General features: G+C 47.5%; 1 protein-coding gene across 1 annotated transcript in view; it reads left to right on the forward strand.

Annotated features, from left to right (window-relative positions):
- LOC120847120 (laminin subunit alpha) overlaps positions 1-25870 on the forward strand; it is a gene marked incomplete at its 5' end in the record, with an annotated part of 76262 nt that overhangs the window by 9601 nt on the left and 40791 nt on the right. The window contains 15 exons of the mRNA XM_042287728.1: positions 2814-2951; positions 4348-4485; positions 6725-6859; positions 9224-9358; positions 11552-11716; positions 13458-13616; positions 15861-16117; positions 18357-18491; positions 19222-19437; positions 21718-22098; positions 22279-22286; positions 23094-23150; positions 23218-23304; positions 23832-24043; positions 24538-24638. Coding sequence (XP_042143662.1) covers positions 2814-2951; positions 4348-4485; positions 6725-6859; positions 9224-9358; positions 11552-11716; positions 13458-13616; positions 15861-16117; positions 18357-18491; positions 19222-19437; positions 21718-22098; positions 22279-22286; positions 23094-23150; positions 23218-23304; positions 23832-24043; positions 24538-24638 — 2324 coding nt within the window. The remainder of the gene's footprint in view (positions 1-2813; positions 2952-4347; positions 4486-6724; positions 6860-9223; positions 9359-11551; positions 11717-13457; positions 13617-15860; positions 16118-18356; positions 18492-19221; positions 19438-21717; positions 22099-22278; positions 22287-23093; positions 23151-23217; positions 23305-23831; positions 24044-24537; positions 24639-25870) is intronic.

Here is a 25870-nt window from a genome sequence, read left to right on the forward strand (position 1 = left end):
TGCCTCAAGGACATTTGTTGTCTCACTTTCTTTTAATACGAAAGCATTAACCGGGTCTCATGGAGTGAACTGACGTCATCAGCTTTGAAACCACGCCAAACGGCATCTTAAATCCTTTCTCCAAGTGAAGCCAACTCCCAGCTGTGAAACCATGCGAAAAGCTAGCCAGCGGCACCAAAATTCTCCAATCCCAAAAGAGTGAAATAAAGCTGATGGATTTTCGGCTTCAATCCCATTGGCTGGCGTGCGTCGACGAGGCTCCCATTGGCCACTGCATGTCAGTTTCAACGACCGCTCACGCGGCGCTGCGTGTCCGTTAGCGTAGCGTTAACACGGAACGTCCAAGGTCAGCGCGCCCAGGTGAGCGCGTGCTGACCCGCAATGAAAAGTATGCAGCAGACGAAACAAGGGAGCGGACAAGCCGCTTGCATGCTTTGGCATTCGCAACTCATAAGAAGTGATTAGGTATACTTTGAGCCTTTTTCTTTCCCTAATATGGCTTGGTGGTTGGTGCCCCTGTTTCTGTCTCCCTCGCACTCAGCGTTATCTTCCAGCTTTATCCTTTCAATCTTTTTTTTTTATTCTTTCAATTTTTTTTTGCATTTTGTTTCTTAGTTTTGCTGTCTCTTCTTATTGATTTTTAATATTAATTTTGTTGCATTTTGTTTTGTTCTCCCCACCGCACCTGCACCTGCCGCATGTGTTAGCGCCAAGTCAATTGGCGCGATTGTTGGAAGGGTTCCATTTGCACAATGCACTATCAGTGTAATGAAAATTCGGTACCTCGCTTATCTCGAAACTGCTCTACTCTCGAATTTCTTTCTAGTTTTTATGACTTCGAGTTAATGAGAACTTGCTGTATAACCACCGCGTAATGCACCAAAAAGACCCCAGATTAGCGGCAGTACTGGCTTAATTTATTAGAAACACCAAATGCCTGTCGGGGCTCACTAACTTCCCGCCGTTTAGTATACAGTCGAGTTCACTTATAACGATATCCAAGTGCCAAGAAAATACCTTCGTTATAACCGATAATTGTTATAAGCGGGTTGAGGAAAAAAAGACAAAAGAGAGATCAAAACATTTTATTTGCAGGCAAGTAAGGTTGTGCAAGTGCAACTACTTGTTTGCAGAAAAGCCATAGTCTGTCAGCTTTGATTGCTTCACGCGAAGCTGGCGCACATCTTTTTCTAGAGCATCTAGGTGCTCCACGTAGCTTAGCAGGAGGTCCTTCGCGAAAACAAAGTCCCTGAGGGACTGTATTATCCGCTGGGCCTCCTGCGATGACAGTACCTGGGTAGGCTCCTCAACCACGTCGTCGGAGTCGTCGGTCTCACCGTTGTCAGCAGCATGTACACGCGCGACGATTGCCTCATCACTGAGGCACTCGGACGTTTCCACAACATCGTCTGCATGAAGGAAGTCGTCCAGACCCGATCTTGCGTAGAATGCGCCGCAGACAGATCGGCCACGACGCCCCGTCCGCAGTGAAATGTAAAACGAAGTCGGAGAAAGATAATCTAAGCAGCGAGCACACAACAGTCGAGTGAGCGAGCGAGTGGCGCCAGTGCGCCGAGTGCGCGTGTGGTGCGACCGGGTGCGCGGACAAGGCCAAAGCGGCGTCTCCGGGAGGGGAGTTCGGAAGGAAAGCTGCTCCTCCTCTTGCTTCCTTCCTAGCAAGCGGCGCAGTCGACTCATTTTCTGAGGGGTGGAAGGGATGCGTGTCGCGGGGCACAGCTTGCCGCGGAGAGCCGGCGGTGGCTGGCATTTTCGGCGCATGCTGTAACCAGAATTAATCGCTATATCCGATATCGCAGCCCTGGAGCATCGTAATAAGCGGTTTATTTTACCATTGAAAGCATATAAAAGTGGACGGTGCTATCGTTGTTCATCGTTATAACCGATATATTGTTGTAAACGGTATCGTTATAAGTGGACTCGACTGTACCCTCATGATTTAATATCACTGAACACTTCAGTTAGTTTTGATATGGGGCCTGGAACGGGCCTCCGACTGGTGCGTTTACCGCGTCCTGGAATGTGGTTCCCCAATTCTCGTGTAATGTGGTGGTAGAAGTGCCATGTTGTTGCCGGCTGTGGGCTTTGCCGTGGTGTGGGAGCGGAGGGTGGGGCAGCAGAATCCTCTTCCGCTGCAGTTCACTCTGCAGCAAGACGGTCCACGCAAACAAAAACGGACTTGAGATGGGACGCGATGACGACAATGGTCCTCGCATCCTGTCCCCTTTCCCGCCTGCATTAAATACTCCTTCTTTCCCAGAACCATAACAGAATGGAACAACCTACCTCATCACCTATTTATATCTGACAATGTTTTGGAGTCGATTGAGCATTTGTTTGATGTGTAACTCTTTGCATTGTGTTTCATTTTCCTGTTCCCCACTACCGCCACCCCTCCCAACTTTGTTGTGAGCTATTACATATGCTTTATTTAAATTTTTGCATAATTTTCCCCTGTTCCCCTCTCCCATTTTACGGATTACCTGGTGTTGCACTTTTTTGACTCCACTTTTGTAACCCCCAATCCTGCTTGGGCCGCAATTGGCCTGCAGTATTCCTAAATAAATAAATAAATAATAAATTTCTAGGACTAACAGCTGGGATAGCAACGCAGCATGATGGTATGCCAGTTCCTGCGATGCTGTCAGTTGCCGGTTCGGTACCGCTTTTGATGCATGAGTGGAATGGGACGCTAAACGCGCCAGTCAAACACTTATTCCAGGCACTGTAGCTTCAGTCAACAAAGGGACTCGAGTGTTCCATGGGTTCTTTATTTGGCGGTTGTCCTTTTGCAGCCTGTGACTGCCACCCGTCGGCGTCCCTAGGCGCTTCGTGCGACGCGGAGAGCGGGCAGTGCACCTGCCGGAACAGCTACGGCGGCCGTCAGTGCCTCCACTGCCAAGTGGGCTTCTACGACTACCCCACCTGCAAACGTGAGTCTGCTCATTTTTGCTTTATGTTGTCTCGGTCGATCGAATGGTTGCCCGATTGACGTACAAGTCGGTCGATTGAATGCTTCATCAAGTGAACGCAGAAGTAACGACGAACAAAGTTGAGGAAATGGATGTATTGCTTGGTGCGTCGATAAATCATTGTCGTAAATGAGCAATCGTCAGTTTGTCACTTACTGTATTTACTCGAAAATAGGTCGACCCCTATTTATTGAGCCCACCGAGAATAAAAAAAAATAATTCAAATATAGGTCGACCTTTCTTTTTTTTTTAAGGAACAGGGGAAAGTTAGGGCAAAAGAAACAAACCTTTATTTACAGCACTCTCAGCTAAATCACAGGGCGATGTCAAAAAAGCTTCGTCAGCTTGGTAGACATCCTCGCAAATTGGCAACAATACCTCACTGACACCGTTGTAAAATAAATGACAACAAGAAGAAACAAAAGAAGGTGGAGACGGGCGAGCGACGAAAGATCAAACACAAAGACACGAGCAACGCTGCGAGCCCCTTGAGCAACACGCGACCCGCCGAAAAAAAAAACAACTAAAATACCTCCGGTGGTTTTTTTTTTTTTTTTTTGCGCGTTTGCGAGGGAGAGAGGAATGGAGCGCATAGGAGGGTAAAGTGCATGGCGCATCGCGTTCCTCTCTCTCGCCTTCCCCCTTGCCCAGCGAGGGGAACGCTACAGGCGTGATGGCGAAACTCGATGCCCGAGGAATGTGCGCGAGAGCCGTAGCGGGCGGTCACGGACTGTCGGCTGCTGCTGTTCGGTTCTTTTTGTGCATCAAAAGCTTTTTGAAACAAGAAGCCGCGCGGCTCTACCGCGACAACGGCTAGGTGATTGATAGCTCCATACCCTCGGTAGGGTTTCAAATTTTGGTTGCGAATTAGGTCGAAATTCTTTGGTCACGATTATAGGTCGACCCTTAATTTTTGACAACATTTCCGAAAAAAAAAAAGGTCGACCTATATTCGAATAAATACGGTAGGTCCTATCCACGCAGTTCAAAATGATTTCTGGGAGTGTGGTGGATTCGTTCGACTTACGTGCATCGGCCTACGGTGGTGTGGAAAACTGTAACGCGGTGCAGAAAATCGCGGGGCACTGTAGCTCCCCGGTTGAAAATCGGCCCACCTGCAGTTGGATGATGGAACTGGATGGAACAGCAAAGACCAGTTTCGTTATCCAGCTGCTGGTGGGCCGACTTTCGCCTGGGCCAGCAAACGCTTTCAGATACGCTGCACTCGTAAATCGAACACGACAACGTGCATCGAGTGCAGCTGGTGCGGGAGGCGTAGGTATAGATTGAACAAACCTAGTAAACTTTTAAAAAAATGGCGTGTCCTGACAATGGTGCATGCCCGGTGTCCGTACAGTGTGTTCGTGCGACCCGACGGGCACTACGGAGGAGGTGTGCAGCAACCAGACGGGCCAGTGCCTGTGCAAGCCCCAGTACGGGGGCCCACGCTGCGACCAATGTGCCCCGGGATTCTACAACTTCCCCAACTGCATTCGTGAGTACCTCCTGTGCTCCTGCGACTTTGCTCTTCTTTTGGAATGATTGTTGACTGCTTTTATTTTGGTGCTTCATGGTGAAAGCTCTTAAATAGTGTAAGTTGAAAAAGCTATCCAGGACAGACACAAAAATCCAACAAAAACACGCAGGAAAGCTTTGTTTATTGAACGGAGCAATATGGGCGCTTTTATTCATTTGTGGAAACTGTGAGTGTACAGTCACGCAGAAACTAAATAGCTCCAATCAAGTGTGTGTTCTCCCCTTTCAATCAGACCATGCTGAGAAGATGCGGATGATAACAGCGGTTTCTTTGCATTGATGGGCTCCCCCCTTGTCTGTTTCACATGGACGAGTCCTGATGTCAGCGCTAGTATGAAGGAAAACCGGCAGGAAAGCACTCCTCAGAAAAGAAACGCTCGTTCGCTCAGAGCAATTTAGTTTCTGCACGACTGTAGATTAGTCACATCTGCAATCTTTTGCACAAATCTTATTGCACAATCTTGTAGCCTGTTGAAATACAGGATCTGCGGAAAAGCTCTACCTTCTGCATGCACTCGACAACTTCGGCCCCCATCGAGCACGTGGGCTCGATGAGGGCCGAAAAAATGGATGTCACTTTACCTAAACACCAATCGAGCTTCTCCGCTGAATTTAGCGGGGAAAATCAACGTCACTTGACCTGACACCGCATGACCTACAAAAAAATTCAGTTTCCATGCTAAATTTCGCAGGGAAATATAGGCCATATGTCACACAAATTCCCTCTCCCCATTTTTCTCCTCCCTTCCCTCTCCTCCTTCTCCCTCCTCCTTCCTATTTCCATCTCTTCCCCCTTCTCCTAGGGTGCTCTCCCTTCCCCTCCTTCTGCCCCCCCCCCCCCCCCCCCTTGGCCATGTGACACCAATTCAGTGTCCCTGTTTTCCCTTCTTTCCCTCTCCCAGTGCCCTTCCTTGCAGTCCTACAGTGCTCCCTCCCCACTTCAGGTTACATGACACACAAATTCTATTTCCCCAAAAGTGATAAAAATATAGGTTCTTCACTGTTGCAACAACTGTTCAATCTCTCCCAAACAATTGAAACAGTCTCTCCTAAATACTGAATTTCACGCATTTTAGGTAGGTTTCCGTGTTTTCAGATAAATCCGAAAAGCTCGGAGAAGCAACCGCCAGCGAAGTTTTCGTCACTTCGGATTTATATTTGATAAACTCAAAATTTCAGTGTCCCAATGTAAAGAAAAAAAGTATCCTACAATTAAGTTTGATCAGTGCACAGGTTCAATGCTGCTGAGAAAATGCCATCTCGGTTTTCTTTCAAATCTAGGAATATTGACAAAAGTTGTTGCACCGTTCATCTCAGCCAAAGGCTCATTCATAACAATGGATCATTGTGCTCCCAAGTCACGACAAAAGTCACTTCCGGTTTCCAGTTTGGACCATATTATCTGGGCTTCTTAGAGGAAGGAGGGTTGTGTTTTTGTAGGAGTGAAATCTACGAACCATAGAGATTTCATGGGAAGCTGAAAGGCAGTTGAAGCATCTATATTTACACCCTTTATCACTCCACCCCGCACAGCCACGGGTAAGGTGATGGAATACGGTGGAATGAAAACAAGCTTTCCAGTGACTACCTCGAAGAATTTAATAATTATAAGGTATCGACGTTTATTAAGGCAACATTGTTTGCACGCTTTGTCTTGGGGCAGGTTAGTATTGCCAATAGCTAGGGTGCCAATGCCAAATCCATCGAAAGAAATATTATTTGATACAAGTGCATTCTCTTGAACCTAGCACAAGTATAGACCCCTATATTATTTATTTTTATTTTTATGTTTAAAAATAAAAGAAACATAATAAAATTAAACTCCAAATTTTGGAGAATTGGAGATCTAACAAAAATAAACTCCGATAAACTCGGACTTTTTGGCAAAAAGTAAACTCCGAAAAACACCCTCATAATTTTAGAAAAATAAACTTTGGAAACACGGAACCCCGATTATAGTAATTTAAAGCTAAAGGTCATTGGCAATTTTTTTTTGCTATTCCTACCAGCAACTTGCTGCCTTAACAGTTTGTTCCAGAGGCAATGTTTGGGCCGAGAAGACTGTGGTGCCTCGCAGTGTTGTGAGCAGCGCAGGGTAGCGCAGTGCACAGATTTTGCTTGCTCGTGTCGACGGTGGTCACACTGTAGCAAGGCCACGGGAGAGAGTGCCAGCAGTGGTCCGTGCTTTATTTGTGCAGCCTGTGAATGCGACAGCAAGGGCTCCCTGGGCAATTCGTGCGACAACGCGGGCAAGTGCCACTGCCTGGCCAGCTTCACGGGCCTGCGATGCGACCAGTGTGCCCCGGGCTACTACAGCTACCCAGACTGCAACCGTGAGTGCTTCTCTGCGATACATATAAGGGTGTAGGGGGGGCTTGAAATGGACTTTGCAAATCATTCTTTGTCGGCTTTGCATTCACATTCAAATTTTGTGAAAATTGAGGTCTTCAGTCTTCTCGCTCTAAATATTACGGACAAACTTCTCCAGCCAAGAGCTTAAGACCCCGGATTTTCTTCACCTTCTACGTAAAGCATTTGATCATCTTTGGCACAATTTAGATATCTTTCGAGCTGTCTCGCTGGAAAAGCATAAAGGTGAAAAGCGGTGCCTAAGAACTAATTGAAAACTTTCGTATAGGTGCCATTCCAAGGATAGGTGGGTTTGACAGGCTATGCCAACCTTTCACGAATGTTTTAGCCCTTTGATGCATAAAAACTATATTCTTTTGTCAGCCCCCGTAAGATTTTGTTTTTAGGGTGTTATATCACACTGGAAAGACAACTTTGAGCTCCACTGAAATAATCTACTGCAACGCAGTGATGGAAGTGCTGCGCCAATTGCGCCAATTTGCGCCAAGGACGCAATCCTGCTACATGTAGCGCCAAATTGTTATTTTACCGAAGAATTGCGCCATGCCTGCGCCGAGATGAGATGTAGCAATAAAAAATAGAAACTGAAGTCTTATCAGAGCGCGTGTCGGTACCACGGTATTTTCCGCGCCGCAACTGTTACGCAAACCGAAACTGCGAGGGCGCATTATCATCATCATTGAAAGGAACGTCAGCAACATCTGAGACCAAAGCCGCAGAGGCTAAGCGAAGAACCATCTCACTGAGCTGCCTATTTAAAAAAAAAAGAAAAAAGGCCGAGCTTGTGAATGTTTTCAATGTTGGCCCGCCCTGTTCCCGAGCGCTAGCTGCAAGCGAAGTCAAAGCTAGCGCGAGCCCAATGCTGTGCATTCCTAAGTCGCGCACAGGCTCGTGCAGTGTGGGCACCGTTACAAGCTTCATGCGCGTGCTTGCAGCTTCAGATGCGCTCGCACTGAAGCTGAAACGAAGTCTAGTTGAGTTGCACCAAACTCTGGATGTAGTGCTGGTAAAGCCTTACCGTCCTTTTCAGAGCACAAAGCACTGCGCGACTGCGGTGTCTGCTCCGCAGGTGTCGCTTCTCTGCACCGCGTCGGTGCATGCCAAGGAGCGCACTCAACGGGTTAACTCGCCATGATCCGATCGTGACTTCGCCAGCACATCGAAAATGAATCGTAATTTTTGAAGCGAATATCAGATACCGCAATATTTGAAGCTGCTGCCCGAAAGATAACTATAATCTGAACTAAAACATTCCACAACAGTAAGGGTCGTTAGATGCTGCTGCAGATACCTTTAAAGAAGTGCAGGGTAATAAAACTAAATATCCTGTACCATCAGAACTCAGTGTGACATATTTAATTGTATTTTTTTTATCTGATGAGCAGATAAACTTTATTTTAAAAAAAAAGGTTTTTTCTGTTTACTTTGTTGAATTTGATATATCCTGTCTTAAAAAGGCGACAGACGCTGTGTTCCAACAGGGATGGGCTTTAATAGCACAGCAGCATTATTTCAATTTCAAGTAATATGCCAACATATGCCGGACCCTGCTCCAAAAGGGCCACTACCTGCTCCAAAACAACATTTTGCCTGCTACAAGGCCTGCTCCAAAAGGTCAAATGGCACTTCCATCACTGGCAACGCTACGTAGTTCAGTTTAAATGTGACGCTTGCGAAAATGTTGCTTGTTTGCTAAAACTTGATCATCTGTGCCAGGCCCCGTACGTGAAAAATTGCCTGGATGGTTGAACCGGTGTTTTGCAGCACTGGTCTTTATTCAGCATTATGCGGGACATATTCAGCATTATGCGGGACATTGTGAACAGACCAGATTGCTCAGCCTGAAGATTGAATGTGTAATAACTTGCGGTTTTGCAATTTGTGATTGATTACGTAAATGAAGAAAAGTGGCTTTCTTTTCAAAAATACAGTGAGTGTGCAAGTGAGCTGGTGGATGTTGGTTGTGTTGAAAATTACCCGGGACTGTGGTGAAAGATGGGAAACCTAAAGGTTTCCCATCTTTCACTCTGTAACAAAGAATGGTGCTGTGAGGTCGGTTATCAAGTGCTAGATTCGTGGCTGTATAGGAATTGGAGGAAATAAACGCAGTAGCTAAGTTTGAGACATTCCTTTTCTTGTGTCGCACAGTCTCATGTAATTTTAATCTTGACTTCCTAATTTTTGGTTTAGGCAATTTTGTCCTTCAACATTTCTGCACCGTCTGAGCTCACACTAGTGAGAAGTTGGCACGAAGGTCCTCTGATGCTTCAAATCTCGTGAGAACTGCTGCGCCCTGGAGTGAATGACCCTCAGTGTGTCCCCTGCAGCCTGTGGCTGCGACTCGTACGGATCCGTGGGACTGTCGTGTGGGAGCGACGGCACCTGCTTCTGCAAGCCCAGCTTCGACGGAGAGAAGTGCGACCGCTGCAAGAAGGGCTTCTACAACTATCCCCTCTGCGAAGGTATCCACACTGTCAACACATAGAAAATTGTCTCGGTTGTGCTTCTCTCGTAGCATCATAATCTGCTTTGCCTCTGTTTGTTGTCATCTTTTTATGTGTCTCATTGGTCTGATATAGCCGTGTACATGGCTGAGGGGGAACGCTACTTCATACCTAGGGTTTGGAGTTTTCGGTTAAAACCGATAAAAAACGATAAAAGTACGCCGAATCCATTTTCTGAAATTCGGTTTTAACCGGAAAAGGTCAGTTTTTTTAGGGCCGCGTCAAGGTGGATGGGGGGAGGGGTGGGGGGGAGAGGGCATTGCAGGGTTCAACCTTGTGTGATGTCTTCTAGATTGCCCTCTTCCAAGGTTCAATATTCAACAAAAGAGGTCTTGGATTGGCCTTCACGGGACATCTGTGTCCTTTCTGTGATCGGGCTTAGTGTGTCAAAGTCTCGGTCCCCCAAAAAATGTTTGGATGTGGGCTAGTATAATGTTTTATCGCTTCATGCACTTCAGGGGACATCCAGGAAAGCCGTTAATACCTTTCTTAACACCCTCTCTCAAACTTCCCTGTGGTTGAGAACATAAATAAAATGGATTTGTTTTGCCATTCCGCTGGTCACTGTACGGTCATCACCTCAGACGGTCACGTCGTCAGAATGGGAAGGAGAAAGAAGCGCGCGGAAGGTTATGCCCGCAAATTTCGCGATTTTGAGGTGTATCCTGACGGAAGTTGTAGCGAAGACCAATTATGTATATGTGCCGTTATTCTTTGAGTGATCACAAGTATCACAGCTACAAGGATCATCTGATCCGGTGTCCGATGGTGTTTTTTTTCATATTCATTGAAAAAAAAAGGTAAACTTTCATATTCACCGAAAAAAAACGAAAATTAAATTTTAAAATAGACACCGAAAAAAGTATGCCGAATTTTGAAAAAATAAAAACCGTAAACGCGGAACCCTATTCATACTTGTAATGATTTGTGTTTACTTTTACCCCCAATGTTAAAACGCTCGAACATTCTAGGCCGGATGTTTGAGATCCCGAGGGTAATAGATAAGGGGCCCAGCACGGCCTTGCCGACTCCCTCTCGCTCCAGCCAGCTGTCACGCCGACACCTCGATGCTCGCTTCTGCTTTTTCGGCGATCTTTTTTTTTGTTTTATTTTACTTCTGGCGCAAGTTTGCGGATAAATCCTTTATTTTCGGTTTGACGCTTGTCTATCCTTTTTCATCCGTGACAATATCATGTGCTCAAACTCAGTCCATTACTATAACGGACAAATTGGCATAAGGTTTTCACATTCTTGCTATGTATCATGACTGACTTGAACTTGCTTATTGGCATCACTGTAATTGACATTAACACTTTTTTGTTAATTCCACGAGCTAAGGTTTTCGAAAATGCAGTTTTTGTAGTTCTCTAGCTCTTGTTTGTTATCTTTATATTGACATATTCAACAAAAATACACAAAAAACGCATTATTCGTTGTGATGGTGAGAGTGAATGACAGAATGGAGTTCGGACCACGCGCTGTCTCTACATAAAAAAGAGGTGTTGTGGTACGTCTTTTCTTAAAGGAATCTGATTTTTACGGCAGTCATTTTTATCTGTAATGTTGAAAGAGCTTTTATATATCTCTGCTTGTCAAGACCAGTGTTTCAGCGATAAATATTTTGAGCAAATTTAAGACGAAAAACCTAAATATTGCCATTTGGGCTTACGTTCACACTCTGTCGTACCTAGTCACCCATTGCGAGCTTCCCAATACAAACTTCAAAGCCGAATCTTGAATTTTTCATTGTGTACTTTTTCTGCCTTACTAGCTCAGTTTTGTATGAACATAGCGTGTACACTGTGCGACACTGTTAGTGCGAATACACCATCGGCACTTTTTTTTGCTTTTCACTTCAATCACGTACCGGCGGCCACTATATTTTGCCGTTAGGTGAGGGCCCCAGACGAGTCCTTTCCACCACACTAGTAATTTGTATCATGCTCTTTCGATTCTAAAAGACAAGAAAAACTGCCAATTCTTTGTTTTCTCTAACAGTATCTTGCAGTGTACATTAAGCTATTTTACGTAACAGTTTGTAAATGTTTTTGCCCCTTCAATCTGTAAGGCATCCCACGGATGTTTTTGAGAATTACTAAGCTTGTTGTCTGCGAGGGTGTCTCAAGGGGAAGGGGGCGTGGCTTCCCGCAGGCTGCAACTGCAACCCGGCGGGGATTCTGGCGACGTTTGGCGGCTGCGGCAGCCTGACGAGCGGGGAGCTGTGCGAGTGCAAGGAGCGCGTCACGGGACGCATCTGCGACCAGTGCCGCCCGCTCTACTGGAACCTCAAGCCGAGCGACCCGCAGGGTTGCGAGGGTGAGGCTCGGGTGTAGTCTGGCATAGAGACACCGTATACACTTTTGGCGTCGAGGTCAAAAGCTTCTGGAGGCGACATGACACCACGCTTGGTCCCCTTCGGGGCCCCGGCGGTGACCAGAACAGCTGTTGGCGCCAAGTCATTTCTCCTTTTCGTACAACGGCGTCTCTTGGTTTTGGTCATCGTTGAGGGCATATCCCTCCACACTTCTGGCGTCACCTCTCGTGGCCTCATGTCGCGTCCAGGAGCTTTCTGCCGCCATAGTTTTTGGAGTGTCGCATCTCTCCTCCCTTTGCCGACAATTGTTTTGTTTGTGTTTTGTTGCGGTTGACAGTGCAGTCGCCATATTGGGTTTCGAGAATTCGGTTCAAATGGCAGCAACTCGCCATTCCGCTGAAGGCATGTCTCATTAATGTTAGCGTCTTTGAATCTGCACGTGGAATTGTCCACTTAGCCATTCTTATCTTTATTGATCTCTGAAAAAGAACTCGTCCTTCCTTCCTTTGTCTTGTTCTCAAAAATGACTTTTCAATACTGCCACCACTGCCTAAATTTGGCGTCATGAGTGATGGCATCTGGTGGAGGCAGTGCAAACTCTGTGCACTCATGTGCCTGGCTTTTTCTTTTGTCTAAAACAGCATCATTTTGTTTTTTAGACAAAAGAGGAAAACAGTGTTTGTAACTTCCGCTGTCAGAAATCGGTAAAGAATGGTTGAGGCACCAGGACCACCTGTCATGACGTTCCTTAGGGTCAATGCAAGGAGGTCAGCCTGAACATTAGACAAATGCAAAGAGAGAAAACAAACATACAGACCTCTCTGTGTTTGTCTAATGTTCAAGCTGACTTCCTTGTATTGACAAGTACCAATTAGCTCAACCTAAGCCTGTTATTCAAGCCTTACGGTGTCGGGTATCGGTTAAAGAAAAGCATAAAGAACCCAATTCTGCTTGCTCGCATTTGAGGGGAGGAGATGCACTTGGTCAGGTTGTGGTTTTCTTGGCAACATTATGAAACCATCCAAAATCTGTGCAGCACCCCCATGCTCTTAAAGTTAATCTTGCCTTTTGTTAGAGACTGCACTAGAAGAATGGGGACAAAGTGAAGCACAAGTTCTCAAAACTTTCTGACCTTGAGGAACCTTTATCTGGCTCGACTGAAGACCAAGGAACCCCTCCTTATGCAATAAAGCAGCACAAAAGCCCACAGGCCTTCTAAACAATCATGCACTTACTAGATAGTGCTTGGCTCATAGCTAAGCATCAATCAATGGCTCAAATCTGCCTACTTAATCTGGAAAGGCACTTTACTTTGGGACAAGTGCGGTCGAGGAAATTGGGGAGCTTGAGAGTGCTCTGGGGAACCCTCGAGGGTGCTCTGGAGAACCCTTGGGGGTGCGCCAAGGAACTCTTAAGGGTGCTCTTGAGAACCCTCGAGAGTGCTCTGGAGAACCCTTGGGGGTGCTCCAAGGAACTCTTAAGGGTGCTCTTGGGAACCCTCGAGAGTGCTCTGGAGAACCCTTGGGGGTGCCCCAAGGAACTCTTAAGGGTGCTCTTGGGAACCCTCGAGAGTGCTCTGGAGAACCCTTGGGGGTGCTCCAAGGAACCCTTGAGGCTGCTTCTGGAACCCTTAAGGGTGCTCTGGGGAACCCTGTTTGAGAACCCACGCTTTAAGGTACAATGCCTCAAAATTGGAGCGCTCGAGGTGGTTTGCTAACGCCGCCGTTCCCTCCCCTTGCGCAGACTGCGAGTGCCACTCCCCGGGCACCCTGGGGGGGCTGCGGGTGTGCGACGGCCAGAGCGGCCAGTGCCTGTGCAAGCCCAACGTGGGCCAGCACCAGTGCACAGAGTGCCTCGACGGGACCTTCCACCTCCAGGACCAGGACCTGCTCGGCTGCCAGGGTGGGTCTTGGCCTCTGGGCCTTGGCATTTTACTCCCGTCTTCTGTAGATGGGCATCCAGGGCAGTGGGGTGCTTTCGGTCGCTGACCGGACGGCAACCTTCTTTTCCTCACTGCTTGTCTCATACTGTACTTTCTTTTGTAGTTATCCTCTCTCTATTTCACTGACTGTGCAGGTATTTGCTCGCGAACTTTTTATTACTTGTTTATTTATTTATTGCAATACCCTCGGGGCCGAAAGGGCATTACAGAAGGTAGTGGGCAACTGAACACAGTAAAAAGACATACATATGAGTTGAACGCGGTTACGGGATTTCAAAAGTTATTATTAATGGTAGTTTTAAACAAATCTAACGATGGTATTGATATTATAGATGCAGGCAGGTGGTTCCACTCTGATGATGTTCTAGGTTGGAAGGAATCGTTATAGGCTGAGGCCTGACAGTGAGGAATGCCAACTTTGAACTGATGGTCGAGGAAGAGTGTTTCTTTTAGGAGAGGATTAGTATGATATATTTTGTAGAGAAGACATAGAAACCTATGGCACAATAAAAGAAGAGGTAAAGAGAGGTTAATTTTCATGAATGAAACACTGGGTGTTTGATGATAGTTGGTTATTATAATATGAGCACTGCAATTTTGAAGTGACTCCAGGTTAGCTGTGAGGGTGGTCTAAACAGGACACCAGATTGCAGCAGCATTATTTGAGCACAAAAAGCTTCAGGGAGACGGGGGCTAAAGGAAAGTGATATGTCAAAGAACAAAGCTCTGCCCAGAGGATATACTAATGGGTGTGCAAAAGGAGCATTGTCTGCTAGTTGTAGCAATGACTGCCTTGTTTTTCCTGCGACTGCCAGAGATCCACCAGTTCTTTACAAAGCTGAACTTGGCCTCTGAAACAAATGTACACGCCTAATCATGCTGACAAAAACCTGTGTTCACAGAATGTGCTGCAGAAACCACACTTCCATGTGTGGTTTGTGCTAGATCTTTAAATCCTTTAATCTCTCTTTTTTTTTTTAACCTTTTGTGATGTTAGGTGCTAGCCACCATAAAGGATGCTGTCTGCTGGGGAAAAGTTGGCTGTACACAATTATTTATCCTCACTGTTTTTTGCACCTCCTTTCATATGTGGTAGGAGGCATTTTAGTTGACTTGTTCGCTGTATTTTATTTTTGTGAATTTGGTGGCAATTTGTGTTAGAGGGCAGCTCCACTCAATTCAGGAAATTTCAAAATTATGAGTGATTTCACATTTAAAAGCACCAATAAAAGCCACTACATCATTTGCTTCTCAAGAAATGGGATATATTTTGTGAAATCTTACTTTAAACATGAGCAGACACTGAAACCAAAACTTTGGCTCCGTCAGGCAACATTGGCTTCCGGCCGCCCAAAATATAGCTATTGCGTGGTACGTGCGGTCACATAATCTTCTACGCAACAATGGGCGGGATCAGGGTAAGTAACTTAGGACGGGTGTGTGCAAGGTGCAAGTGTCTTCTGCACTGCAGTCTTCACCACGTTTTGGTGTCTACGATATCTTACAAGGTCTGCATAACTGCGGCATCAGTCTGTGCACGTAGTGTGTACAAAACTCGCGAGAGTCAATGATTGCGGCTGGCGAGGCGATGATGACGACGGTTGAGACGTGTCAGACGGCGGTAACAGCAGGCTGGACGGCTCTCCCAAGGCTGAGAAGCGGGCTGCGCAGGCGTGTTTAGCCAATCACGTGGATACCGCCGAGCACCGAGCAGAGACGCTGGTGACGTCCCCCATTACGCTTGCCGGGGGAAGTAAAAACAAACAAAAAGTAGACTTCGTTTCAGCTTAAGTCCTGATGCAGCCGACGCTACAAGCTTGAGCATGTGGCCCCGAACGGTACTTGCACTGCTTGAGCGTGCGTGCTTGGCAGGAACGCTGAAAGCCTGCCAAGACTTCAGCTTAAACAAAGTATTGCAATATTGATGACGTTTAACTCAATGTCGGCTACGACTGCGCTGTCAACAGTGCCTCAATACGCCCGTTAGAGTCGCCCAATTTTGGCAACTTGGCACTTTCCAAAGTCAGCCAGACCGTTTAAGAAACATTTAGAGAGAACTTGGTCGTAATATTTTACGTGTGGCCTTCGTAGAGAATACTGAAGAGGACTGCATTGTTTTTTCAAAACTGAAGCGTAGTTGTCGTTTAAGCATAGGCATAAGTAATAGTTTGGCAACACTGTGCCGCTCCTTTTGTGTTGCGCAGACTGCCAGTGCGACGTGGGCGGAGCGGTGGGCAGCTCGTGCGACGCCCGGAGCGGGCAGTGCCAGTGCCGGCCCCGCATCACGGGGCGCCGTTGCTCGGAGCCCCTGCAGGCGCACTTCTTCCCCACGCTGCACCAGCACAAGTACGAGGTGGAGGACGGACACACCCCCAGCGGGGTCAACGCCCGCTTTGACTTCGACAGCGGCCTCTTCCCGGGCTTCTCCTGGAAGGGCTATGCCATCTTCTCCAACATTCAGGTGAGAGACAAAAATACTCTACTCGCTACAGTGCAATCCACTTATACCGATACCACATAAAACAATGTACTGCTTATAATGATCAGTTTCTAGGGTTTCTAGTTCAGATACAGTGCTAACCTTTTAAAACGATTGAATTTTCAGGTTTTTTAATTATCGTTATAAGTGGATTGCACTGTACGTTGTACAGTCATGTGTCGTTAATACGAACCCCATTAAAATGGATGCCCCCTTTATATAGGCAAGGTTTTCTAGGATGAATTGGGTAAATACACATTTTTTTGTCTCGTTATAATGAACAACTCGCAATGTTTTGGGGAACGGAGGCGTCCCTATGGACGAGACAGCACTGTTATACCATATAACCTTACAATCTGTTACGGGAGAGTCTGTATAAGAAAAGACACAAAAATGTGCTGGATTATGGAACTGGTCTTAGCTGGATCCGGCTGGGACCAGTTTCATAATGCAGCTGCGGGTGAACTGTTAATATATAATTATAGCAAGAGTGACATTGCAGTGATTCATCAGCATCACATGATATGGTGTGTTGCATCACATGACGCTTCGCATGACGACGTTGTTTGGAGCACCACGCAACACGACATGCAATGTCTTGTTATTATGTCGCCTGACATGTGTGGTCTCAGATGCCTCCAGCTGAAAATCAGACAATCTGAATGGATCCAGCTAAGACTGGTTGCCTAATCCAGCTGAAAGTGGACTGCATGGTTTTCACCTGGGACGGGACCAGCACCTGGGAGCTCTCAACAGCGGTGTTCATCTTAATGTGGGCATTACCCCGATCCTTTAGCACAGTTTTCTCTCGCAGGTATGCGCAAATCACCAAACTTTAGCACTGAAGTTGGTACCGTATTTGAATCTCTGAGAACTAGGAAACTGTCCATTTGCTTGTTGGGTCTGACTGAGTCTTACTCTATACTTGAAATGGAACGGGCCCAAGACCAGGGTGTAAGGTAGACAGGTGGGGAAACGAGAGTCAGATGAGCGACCGGATTGTGTCCCCCTCGGTTTTCTCTTTTTCTGTGGCGCCATCTATGTGGAGCACCGCAAACTCTCACTCCGGGTGGGCGACCGGTGGCGACCAGCTAAACTGACGGAGATGGTTTCTCGTGGATTTTCAATGGGGGACTGTCGTGCTCTCGGTTTATTTTGCGCACTCTCCCGTAGAGTTGCACGCAAATCCGATTCCGACTTTTTTTCCTCTCGCCGCAGCACCATCTGTCGCAAATCGGGGGTACCCGCAAGCAGACAAGTACACAATCCGGTCACGGCGCTGCGGTAGGCTTCTATGGGCCGTTTCCCCACCTGTCTATCTTACACCCTGCCCAAGACTAAGATCGTTTTCCACCTTGCCCTATTCGCACTGCTTAGAGGGCATCTACATCAGTATACAAAGACACAATTCTTGACAGTATAATGCAGGGACTAATCCTAATGCTATCATTTATTGAGCATATAGGGAGTATTCACTGGCGGCCATAGCTGTGTGCGCGACTGCTGAGCGCGTGCTGATTGCGAGCTTCCACAGTCCTTTTGCAACGTGCATTCCGGCCCATGAAGAGTGCCGGTCTTAGCAGCCTATTGATGTGAGCTCGTTCGGAGCATGCGCTCTAAACAGCACCCACAAATGTGGCGTCCAGTGAATACTCCCTATAGGTATACAGTGTAGACCGCATATAACGTATGTCTGGGGAGTCGCGAAAATCCGCACTATAAGCGGTACCGCACTATAACCAAAACATCAATTTTTCAGGCCAAAATACATGCCATGAGACAACTTACCTTTGTAAAAGAATTTATTTTATGTTAGATGAAAAAATAAGCTTAGTTTGAGGAAAGTCTTTATTTCAATAGACTAGTACAGTTATGTCTCAAGTGCGTCACACATTTTAAAAGAAATTAGCGGCTTTTGCCTGGCGCAGCCTTTTAATGGCGTCGCGGGTTGCGGACGGACGTTGCGAGCGTTCAGGATTGCTAACCCTAATCACTTTTCTCCGGAGATGAAAACGCGTGAAAATTCGTATCCTTCATACGCTACGCGCCAGTAATACCTTGAACTTGAGCACACGCATGAATTGCGCCAAATAAGAAATCCGGGCGATGTTCGAGGACACAAATGCTTAGAAATCACCACTGTAGTCGAAGTAAACAAACACGACGACACGGGCGTTTTTGCCGTCTTGAGAGCGCCGCCACGACATCGCCGCACGAGTAGGTGCTGGTGCTGCCCCCGAGCCGAGAGCCCCGCTTCCAGGGGGTGGTGGGGCAGGACGGGGTCACTGCCCTCCCCTTCGTGCTGAACCCCGGCCGATGGACCCTTTCCATCAAGGCCCCCCGGCCCGTCTTCCTGGTACGTAGCGGATGCGTGGTCCCTGCCTGCCCGGGACGCGTCTTTGGCCGGTGTACTTAGCATCCTGTCCCTCCCACGCAGTGAAGTGGTCCCGAAGTGGCTACAGAGTATGTCGCGGGAGCTGGCATGTCACGTTGTCGGACGTTGCAATCCTGGCAGTTGGTCGTAGAAGTTTTGCAAAAAGAGGCAAGCGAGCGAGGGTGGCGTCGTCGTCGTGGCATGCCAACTCCTGGCTGCTCAAGCGTCTGTGGATTGTCAAGCTCGTGTGCGACCTGCTGTAGAACTCCACGGCTGCGACGCCGCCGGGGGTCACGGCAGGCGATGGCGCGCCACTTCTGCGATGTCCTCAGTCAGAAATTGAGAGAGGACGTGTGAGGATGCAGTAATTACACCAGTCGGAGACACGTTCTGCCACCATACCCACGGGGAGGAAGGCTGCGCGTCGGCCTGCCGCCTTGGTGGTCTTGAGGCAAAGCACCGGCCTACGGATCCCCAAGTGGCAGGTCCGAATCTCGGCCGAGGTCCCTGCAATTTGATGGAGGCTTATTGCTGGGAGCCAACATTTCGGTTGCGTGTAAAAAGGTCCCCGGGCAGTTGAACTCGATCCTCGGTTATTTAGTACGCTTAGGCGTACCGAATGCCCTTCATTGGTTTGGCACGTAAAACTTTGATTTGATTCGCTGGGTCGGCCCCCCGGAACGTGGGAGTGAGTGTGGCCCCGCATTCCCAGGACTACATGGTGCTGCTGCCCGAGGCCTTCTACGAGGCGACGCTGCTGCAGGAGCGGGTGCGCCACCCGTGCCTGCGGGGGGGCAACATGGCGGGCCCTTGCCGCCAACTGCGCTACCCGGCCCTGCCGGACACGGCCGTGCCGGTGGCCGCCGCCCAGGGAGCGGACGGACAGGGTGCCCCCGTGCAAATTCTCGACGACGCGGACGTCCTGGAGGTACGAGAGCTCGGCTCGGGCCGTGGCTTGAAAAGCTTTCTTGTGGATATCTCCAACTCGTGTGCTTTGTCTGAGAACCGTGTGGCAGCACTTCAAATGACGCTTACAATGTAGGTAGGCGTCAATAGTAGGTAGATAGTAGGTAGACCTCAATGTATCTACCGGCCCTGGGCCGGTTTGCTGATCAAGGTGGGTATCGCTCTCGACGGGTTAACCACCCGGAAGAGGAATTTTGAAGTCACTACGCGGGGACAAGAAACCAGGGTATCTAGCGCATAGGTGTACGGCTGCCGTAATTTCCTTCCCTCTTTGAATACTAAAGTTTGATTCCAGGCACAAACACAGGAACGAACTCGATTATGGCCGCCAGTGAAGGTTTCGGTGTCCACGGTCCTCCAGAATCGATTCGACAAACGGCGTCGACCCACACCCTCCTCAACTCTGAGTTTTTGAGGAACCGGTGAAAACACAAGCTTGGGTTGCGCAGCAGGTTGTTTGCACAACCCACAGCTTGGCAAGGAGTGCTCGGCATTGTGCAACGATGCCAGTCCCTTGGGCTCCTCGCACTTCGGCAGCACGACCCGATTGAGCGAGCAGGGAGTCGAGAATCTTTGTGCACGGTCGCTGAGGAGCACTTACAATCAACAACCACTAAAGCGTAACATAACGAGCAGAAATCTTACGCTGGGACAGCTGAAAACAAAGCAGAAAAGCATGGTAAGGGAAGTGGCAATACGAACAAGTAACCTGCTTGAGTGCGGACGTGACGACGGGGCCCAAGGTTTCTTGGGCCCCGACGCCAACTCGCCGAATGCCCGAGGATAAGCTGGTGGTAACATCTTTAATATCGGTTTTAGAGTGGATCGCACTTTCTCATTAGCGTAATATTTTGGCAGTGCTCGTATTTAGTCTCCGTGAATCGATACCAGTCACTTATTTTAGTTCGACAACTAATTCGAGTTACCCTTTAAGGGAAGACATGGGTCTTTGGCACTAAAAACTCCCTAAAATATCATAGTTTTGGAAATTACTATTTTAAAAATGCAGCTATTTTTTTTTGTGATCTACCACTTTTTTCATTTTTTAGACCAGTATTTGAGCCATGATATAATTTTATAGTACCGCTGCGGGCTGAATTTGCATTGAAGTTCGTACTAAAACAGTGCTTTCTTAAGAGGGATTCACCGGCAATTTATTTGTAGTCTCTTCCTTCTAGATGGTGCTAAACTTTTCCGGAACAAACGACCTGCTCCCAGTTGGGTATGCAGCTCAGGGTTGGCTTGGGACACAAGTTGTTGACCGTCGATTTAGGCGAGCTGTAGATATTGTTCGCGGAACATGAGCCAGTGATGTAGAACTGGCTCCAAAGTTAGAACCACGTTTCAACCATTTGAATGCACCTATTTAACGTGAACGCCACATTTGTCGATTGCGTTGTGCATTGGTTGTATACGCTGGTTGTCTTCATTTGCAGACAACCTCTGTACTGTCACAAGTTATGGAGTCGCCAGCACAACCGGCACCTTGATTGCATGTACCGGGCTCGTCTGGTGACAACAAATAGGAGGCAGTGCGTTGCGATGGAGTTTAGCAGCGAGAATTTCGCTGTTAAACTTCGCTTCGTGCAATCCATTCTTTAGACGTGGATAAATGATGACTATCGTTTGATCATGTACAAATTGCAATCGTAGGCAGAGAAGGACTTTTGACCGGTACAGTTTTCAATGTTCGTACTTATGCATGCATTACTCGCTTTCTGTTGCAACGAACATGCGCATGCTAGGCCATGAAGATCGCGAGCTGAGCTGTGTGGTGTTCAATAGCCGAGTAGTTTGTAAACAAAGGGCTTAAAGCCGGTGCAGTGCTCAATATTCGTGCGCATGGTGGGTGCTTTGCTCGCTTTCCGAATCAATGAATAAGCGTGTGCTCGGCGGAAAAGATAGCATGCTGGCTGTGATTTTGTAAACATCGGAACGGTATATAAGCATCTGTCAGCGTCTGCTCTTGCACGCTATATGGAGCACAAAAATTTAACGAAAAAGAGAACACATCCTTAGCTTCTTATATCAAAATGATAACAATGCTTTCCTTTTGGCTTTTTATAAATATGCATATAAATGTATATACATACGCAGTTATCCCGTGTTGTAGCTGTGTATGCTTCCATCACTGTTCCGTTCGCAGCAATATAACCTAGTTTGGACACAGTATAGCCTACAAAGCAGTTCTTTTTTGCGTCATAAGACCCGTGATCCCCATCATTGTGGCGGTCGTCCCCAGGAGCTGCACAGCGGGCCCATGGCTCACCTGGACGAAGACCACGGGTCCCTGCGGCTGGACCTGCGAGTGCCCAGGGCCGGGCCGCACGCCCTGGTCTTCTTCTACCACTCGCTGGACAATGACGGCTCTGTGGCCGCAGACCTGGTGCTGTCGGGCGCCGACCGGCTGGCCACGGGCAGGGCAAACTTCCACCACTGCAACTACAACCTGCTCTGCCGACAGGTGCGCTGCACGGGCTGCTTTGCTTCCGCCGCGCTCTGCACACTGCTCAGATGTTGTGTCCATCCCACCCATTCCATGGCTTGGTTCTGGTGCCGAGTAAAAATGGTGCCATCGTTTTTGCGAGATTCGTTTAGATATTTTGTGCCCTTTCAGCCTGTTCTTTCGCCGGGAGATCATCCTCTCATCTTGTTCGATTGATTACACAGTTTTATTTCTAGCACTGGCCTGTTACACAAGTTCCAATACAACACGTGTCTCTCAGGTCACATGTCATACTAAAAGAATGTGATGTGTAACCTAGTTTGGTGCATTTTGCACCATAAAACGCTTCATCATCAGGTTGCTTTGTTTGGAGGCTAACCTGCGGAGTTGATGGCCTTTCTTAGGGCTAATATGTCATGTGCATAATTCATTCCTTGAACATTGAATGACTACAATTACTTACCTGCATCACTTGTATCAGTTGTTGACTACACACTTTTGTCGTACAGCTATTGCTAACTATCAGTTCCTTATTGTTTAAAAATTGTACAAGGCCTCTCCGAAAAAAACTTTACACTCTTTTTAGTTACGAAAATTACCTATACACTCCGTGCGGGAACTATAGGGGGCGCTTTGAAAAACGCGAGCAGCGCCGCTAGCGGAGGAGCTGGCGTTCGACTGTGAGACGCGTTCAGCAGCCTGCGGCGCCTTTTCGCATGCCAAGCTGTGGCGGCGGAAGCGCGCACAGACGAAACTTTTGCTTTTTGAGCTGATAAGTTGAGGGTGACGTTGCATGAGTGCTGGGGCAGAAGGGCATTTAGCTGTTCTCCACTTCTTATATATTGAGTTTGAGTCGTAATTAGGGGTAATTTCTCTAGTTGCGGCCGAAAAAGGAGTTGGAGTAATTTTCCGAAAAACAAAGAGGGCCGCCACCTTAATTGATCCGAGTGGGAAATTTATTTCGCTCGTCACTGTAAACCTAGGACTGCTGCAAAGATGATATTTGGAGGCGAGTGAGATGTTCACTAAGTTTGTGCACGAAGAGTGCCAAGTTTCTTTAAGACAGCAGGTGTGAAAGTTATGTTTTTAACGAATAAAGAAATAAAGCTGTACGGGATATCCAATATTGGTCCCTAAATGTGCCTACCCGGTTACCACGGGGATGCCACCAGGGGGAACCACGACAACTGCCTCATCTGTGCCTGCCCGATCTCGTTGCCCTCCAACAAGTGAGTTCCAGTGACAGGAAATCGAAGACGACTGCTTGACACCCGCTTCTTTTTATTTCTTTTCCAGCTTCGCCGACAGCTGCGAAGTGTCTCCGAGCGGACAAGAGATTAGCTGCAACTGTAAGAAGGGCTACTACGGACCTCGTTGCGACGTGTAAGCATGACCTGTCTTGTTTTAACCTGTTAATGGGCCGAGGCATCTCGGAGTGTGTCGGAACAACTGCAAACTCGAGCAAAACTTTGGATGGACAAAACTGATGACCTATTGGTCTGTTGATACCTTCTATTGGCATAGGCTCATTGGCTGCTTCGGTCTATCAATGTATCATTCTGCACGTATTTGGTCTTTTGACATACGAGTCCCATGCATAGACGCACGACTGACGTCGCACCACTGCCATGACGCTGCTACGGGCGCAGATACTTTATGCGTGAATCTGGTTTCTGTGCACACGCAGTGCTCACACCTGGCGTTGGCAAACACGGACTTGTTTGTAAACACCCTGATGTTGGTCTATAGGCATTTTACCGAGAGTTTCACGAGAGATTCAGTTTCTCCTGGATATGTGCATTTTTTGAGCCTTAATTATTTTTCTTTCATGCATGCACGCTCTTTGTTGCACAGTCACAAAGCAGGCTCACAGAGTTTTGGCTAAATGAAAAAACCGGTCTTCCATGCAGCTGTGATGCGGGCTACTTTGGCGAGCCCGACATGATTGGCAGCAGCTGCAAGCCGTGCGAGTGCAGCGGCAACATTGACCCGGCCAACCCGGCCTCTTGTGACTCGGTGACGGGGGAGTGCGTGCTGTGCCTCAACAACACGTCCGGACCCGCCTGCGAACTGTGCGCTCCGGGATTCTACGGCGACGCCATCTCGGTCAAGGACTGTCGCAGTAAGCGCTTGCCTGCTCCAACTGACAGTCCAACTAGGGAATGGAAACATCTTAAATTAAGATGCTTCCCTTCGCTAGGGTGTGAGAATGAAACCTTTGTGCACTGTTACTGTGCAGATATTGTGAAGGATAGCGTATTTGCAGGTTTAGTATCTTACAAAGTGTTCTGTAATAGTGGCATCATCATTGGGTGAGAAGTTGCGGGACTTATGACGCAGGGGGTAATTTTTAGAGGTATCACCATTTAAAAAGAAAGAACCTGCGTAAGGGTTCTTTTATCTTAGAAACTAGGTTGCTCGAAATGTCTGTTGCAGTACATCGTAACGCCCATTGTGGTACATTGTAACATGAAATGTTGTAAAGGGATTACATACGCAGGCATTTACTCGCAACATTGCACTCGATCGTTTATTGTGTAAGAGGGCCCCGTAGCTTTGAAGCAACTGCATCCATTGCCGGCAGTGTAACGGGAGCCTGCGTGCTTTCTCTCGCAGAGTGCTCCTGCAACCAGTGCGGCATGCACTCCTGCAATCCCCTCCAGGGCACCTGCAACTGCCACTCCAACGTGGAAGGGAGCCTCTGCGACCGTTGCGCAGTAAGCTGCCGTAGTTGACCGCTCATCACCGCAATATCGCTGTGTCATCCTGCACCCTCTGGCAGTATGAGTGGTATACGCTGTCTCGTGGTGGCCTCCCATTTGGCCGAGTGAAAACTGTTCTGATGTTAGCCTGAGACTGAGGCAGGAAAAGAGGAAGTTTCAAAGTAGAAGAAAAAGGAACAGTCGAGGATACGTCTCTATGAAAACTGTAGTTTCATTGGAAGCATACAAATAACATTTTATCTTTTGATGGGAAAACAGCTTGGGAGTGACTAGGATCGTAGAAATTTTCAAATAATAGTTTCGATTAATACACTATTCAAAATTTGCTTCCAGGTGACTGTGATATTAATATTTCTTCAGTGTTGATGACGGCGGGTCAATCCCGAGTACTGTGTTTCTTGCCGAGCACTGGTGCTCCGTGGAGAAGCAGCACCCGCAGAAGGTAGCTCCGTGGGTGCTGTTTCTCCGGAGCGTACCGGTGCTCGGTAAGAAACCTGCTCAATGGGGCTATGCTGCCGCGATCAGCGCTTGGAAAAGTAAATATTGGAGTTGCGTGAGCTTTGTGAACGTTATCATCTGTGTAGCGGTAAAATGAAAAGAATTAGACTGTGCTTATTATGCAGGAGCATATATTAGAGGGCAACCTGCGTTTATCATTAGTGACTGCCTTTTCGTTGTACATAAAATACGAGATTGAAGAAAAGATTTTTTTTATGCACAAAGATGTAGTATAAATCCCCTCGATTACCGTAAAATACCGATCAAGCAGGTACTCAAAATTTGAAGATAATCGCGAAAAAATAGGGGATGGGCGCATGTGAGGTCATCAATTTTACATGTAGGGTGGTTCAAGTCACCAGGCTTGATCTAAAATGGACCGTAAAAATCGACTCCTGCACGTAGCCATGTAAACTTTTCGTCAAAGGTGTATTTCACAGGTCGGTTTTTTCTTGTAAAATTACAAAAGCGTAGCTCTCTTTCTGTAAACATTAAGGCCAAGAACCTTGCCAGGGTCTAAGGCAGGCAGCAACGCAGATGACAGAGTTCCGGTAGCGGGGTGTGTTTGGCATTCGTATTGATAGATGGCGCTCCCTCCTGATTGCGACGGCTCGCGACCACCGTGGTTTATTAAAATGAATATAATCTTTTTGAAGTGTACCTTCGGTTAAAAAATAAATGCAAACAATAAAAGCAAAACTTAAGTAAAGAAACGCGTCTGCATAACG

This window comes from Ixodes scapularis, unplaced genomic scaffold, assembly GCF_016920785.2.
Source record: "Ixodes scapularis isolate PalLabHiFi unplaced genomic scaffold, ASM1692078v2 ptg000247l_1___fragment_3__unscaffolded, whole genome shotgun sequence".
Taxonomy (NCBI): Eukaryota; Metazoa; Arthropoda; class Arachnida; order Ixodida; family Ixodidae; genus Ixodes; species Ixodes scapularis.